Genomic DNA, 3,633 nt, shown 5'->3' with positions numbered 1-3,633 from the left:
TGTGTTGTTGATGTTGTTTTCTTTATATCTTTTGTCCAGAATTTGCCCCAACTGCATATACATGCATTTATTTTTAGTCTCATATGGCTTCTTTGTCTTTTGTTGCTGAAGGAGATGTTTGTCCAGATTTAAGTATTGCGGCAAAGGGCCTAGATCCTAGGCTTTACCTGGACAGGTGATGTTCCCCGTGGTACAAAGAGCAAATGGAAGGCATCAAAGTGAAGACTTCCCTCCAATCCATCTCACTTATTTCAGGAAGTGTTTTCTCTTCAGACTACTGATATTTCAGTGTTCATGCTGTTGCAGAACGTTTTCCTTCACTCCTAGGACTTAGCTGAGGTTGAGTGTGTGTTGGTGGGGGTGGGGGTGGGAACAGCACTGGTAGCTAGGGTTTAATTCTCATTTTACCCAAATTCTGGAATATCTTATAACTATTATAATCTCTTCTAAGTATATGGTTGAATTTCCTTTCTCATCCTTCCATGGTTTAAGAAGCCTTGCTAGACATTTATCTATTAAATGGTCGTTTCAAAGAAACAGCTCTTGGTTTATTTAGTCTTTGAAATGTTTTTTTCCAATGCTCTTGACTTTATTTATCATCTTGCTTAGAATCGCTTCCAGTTTGTTTAAATGTAAATTTGTTATTACTTTTTTATATTACTAATAAAAATATTTTTGACAAAGAATTTTTCCCCTGAAAAAAAGTCAAGCATTGTCTTAAAGGTTTTTCCCTAAAATGTTCTAGTTTTCTTTCTAAATAACATTTGTCCTTGAACTGTTTTAAGGAAAACATTTCTTAATTTCCAAATGGTTACCTTTTGTTTGTTTGTTTCTCAGTGTTTTCCTTGTTTATTTCATTATCATAAATTTTGTTTTCATTAAGAATATATCCTATAAACTTTCATTTGAGTATTTCTTATGGGCATCCTTGATCTATCAAATTCTTAGAGACTTATTTGAAAATTTACTAATGTTACCTTTATTTTTTTAAGCAAAGTCTCCTTTACTTTGATGATCTCCTGTATATGATGTAACTCAGATTTAGGATTGCTATAACTTCATGGATTCTGTTTTCTATCCTTATAATTTATAACTTTTCTTAGTTGAATTTTTTTTTAACCAACCAATCACAGGTTTAATGGGTTTAATAAGTTTACCCCTTCAGTTCCTATTTGCAGCACCCAATATTCCTTTGAAACACCAGACAGACCCAGCAGTGGCCAAGAGTCAAGATCAGACCTCCAGAGTTTAAAAGTTCAGGTTCTCTGAGCATTCCGTGTTGCGGTGGCACTTGTCTGAAATTGGTACCTCCCTGTCTTTAGGGAGCTTTAAATGTACCAGTTGAAAAAGCTTTTTCCCCTGCAAGGGGAAGAAGGAAAGTCATTCCTCAAACCCAGTGGAGATCTGGCTGAGGTCTTTCTTTTGTCCCATGTCTTCAGGCTTGTGTTTTTGTTTTTGTTTTTGCAGTGGAGCAAGAGACCAAAATCTAACCTGAGTTACAAGAAACAAGACACTGATGGATATAAAGGGAGTGACCAGGAGCAGCGGAGCCTCCTGTCCCTCCCACATCCAATATATGTGCTTCACAGAAAAACAAAACAAAACAAAAAAACAGGTCCACAAAACACAACAGCTAAAATGACAAAACTCCATTCATCCAAGGGCGGTGGGAGGCAGAAAGGGAAAATGGAAGGGAAATGGCACAGGGAGAAAGAGTATTCCAATTAGTCCAGGCACGGGGCTGGCAAATGCTAGGAAAGAGCTGCAGAAAAACCTGTGGTCCTTTCAGACTCACCAGTGTTTAAAATCTATACTGGTTGCAGGAAGATTCTGCCTTACGTGCACCAGAGACAAAAATCTGGATTCCTCAGAGAGAAGGGAATGTGGGCAGGGCCCTTGGCAGGGTGGTCCCTGCCTTCCCTGGGAGGGGGTGGAGGTGAACCAGAGAAGAGCTGCCACAGCATCCTTGCCATCCCATCTGGCCCCTCTGGATGGTGGGTGACCGACTCAGCGGCCTGCGGCAGCCTTCACTTTGGCAGGAGACGGGTGCGGTGAGGGTAATTTTTCTGCAGAAGTGGAGCTGCTCAGGGCCGACTGCAGGTAGACCATCTTGTGGAAGAGTCTGTTGCTTAAGAAAACCACAAGGAGAAGAGGCGCAACTGGAAAAGGTATGCTTTGCCAGGGGTCTTTGCTTCATTGGCGCTGATAATGAATAAAGGAAAGAGGATAGAGAAGAGGCAGCCACTGACAATGTAGGAGGACTGCATTGCTGTGAGAAAAGCCAGGGGCAAACCAAATCCAAAGTAGTAAGGCCAATTCGTTTCTATGTTTGATAACCACAGGTGCATTTCAATTCCTTTATTGAACCAACGATATTCGAAGCAGTATAGTGAGTAGAGGACAGACATATGCAGGAGACTAACCAGCTGACCAACAAGATGAATGGGAAAGAGACTCACAGACATCCCCTGGAGAAGGAAGAGAGCCTGATGCAAGAGGTTGAAGAGCATGTCAGCAATTATTTTGCTGACACTAGGAAATGGGTGAGGTTTCCTCCCAGATACCTCGAATGCCAGGTCCGCTATATGCTGAAACCAAATCGCGTTGATGACTTTGCTGAGCACAAACAGGGGGAGCATCCAGAGAGCACTGAAAATTGATGTGAGGAAGAACTCCAGCCACAACCAGACATCCCCGTGTAGCGATGGGTCACCAATAATCTGGGCCGTTACTGATTGAAGGACGGGAATAAACACTCGATAAAACAAGAGGAGACTGAACCAGAAAACTCCACCATTCCAAGCGCAGCACTGAAAAATTCTGCTCACAATACGTGGTTCACTCTCCTGCTTCCTCTCTATGCTCTGGGCTCTCCTCTGAGCCAGGATACTGCTTGCCCTTCTTCGACGCTGCTCCTCTCTTCTTTTGTTGAATTCGAGCATCTAGCTTTGAGATGGTACAAATTCCCCAGATGGAGTCTTTGATTCCCCTGGCAAGGTCCTGCAGAAAGGTTTTGACACTGTCAGCCATCTCTTTACCACCCAAACTATCAGCTACACAAAGGAGAGAGAAGTGTCCCCAGATTTTTCATCATGAAGGACCGGCGGCGAACACCGCCGCGGCTCCGGCTCCAGCTCCAGCCAGGTCTCTGGCCCTCCAGCCAGGTCTCTGGCCCTCCGCGGGCCCGCTCGTCTCCTCCGAGCCCCTCCGCACCGGGTCGCACGCTCCCACCCGGGTACTGCCAGGGCCGGGGCCGCTGTGCCCGCAATGGGCATGCCTGGGCTGCATGCGGCCGCTGGGAAGTTGGTTCTTAGTTGAATATTTTGAGCTATAATTATGATCTTAATATTATTTTTTGTAACAGATACTTTTACTTGGTCACTCATTGAACTTGTTCTTTGTATGGGGTGAGGGTAGGGGTATGTCCAAGGGTCAGGCAGGAGGGGTGGTGGTGTTGAATGCAGCAGGCATGTATAGTACCCTACTTTTGTGTATCCTTTATTTTTATCCTTTACTTATCTTTTTTATAGCTATACACTTAAATCATTTTTATTAATAGCCCAGTGTATCTATCTTTAATGGAATACTTCAGTCCTTTCATATTTAATATAACATGTTTTACTGTGTCCTCTC

At 43.3% G+C, this 3,633-nt stretch overlaps 1 protein-coding gene across 1 annotated transcript; it reads right to left on the bottom strand.

Annotated features, from left to right (window-relative positions):
• Positions 1-1,735: 1,735 nt before the first annotated feature.
• On the bottom strand, positions 1,736-3,096 carry LOC129647783 (etoposide-induced protein 2.4 homolog). The gene is given in 3 exon segments (XM_055574766.1): positions 1,736-2,147; positions 2,150-2,921; positions 2,923-3,096. Coding segments are annotated over 3 exon segments (1,020 nt in total). The 5' UTR covers positions 3,031-3,096; the 3' UTR covers positions 1,736-2,007.
• Positions 3,097-3,633: the final 537 nt, after the last annotated feature.

This window comes from Bubalus kerabau, chromosome 3, assembly GCF_029407905.1.
Source record: "Bubalus kerabau isolate K-KA32 ecotype Philippines breed swamp buffalo chromosome 3, PCC_UOA_SB_1v2, whole genome shotgun sequence".
In the NCBI taxonomy this organism is placed as follows: domain Eukaryota; kingdom Metazoa; phylum Chordata; class Mammalia; order Artiodactyla; family Bovidae; genus Bubalus; species Bubalus kerabau.
This window is presented reverse-complemented; position numbering and strand designations above follow the sequence as displayed.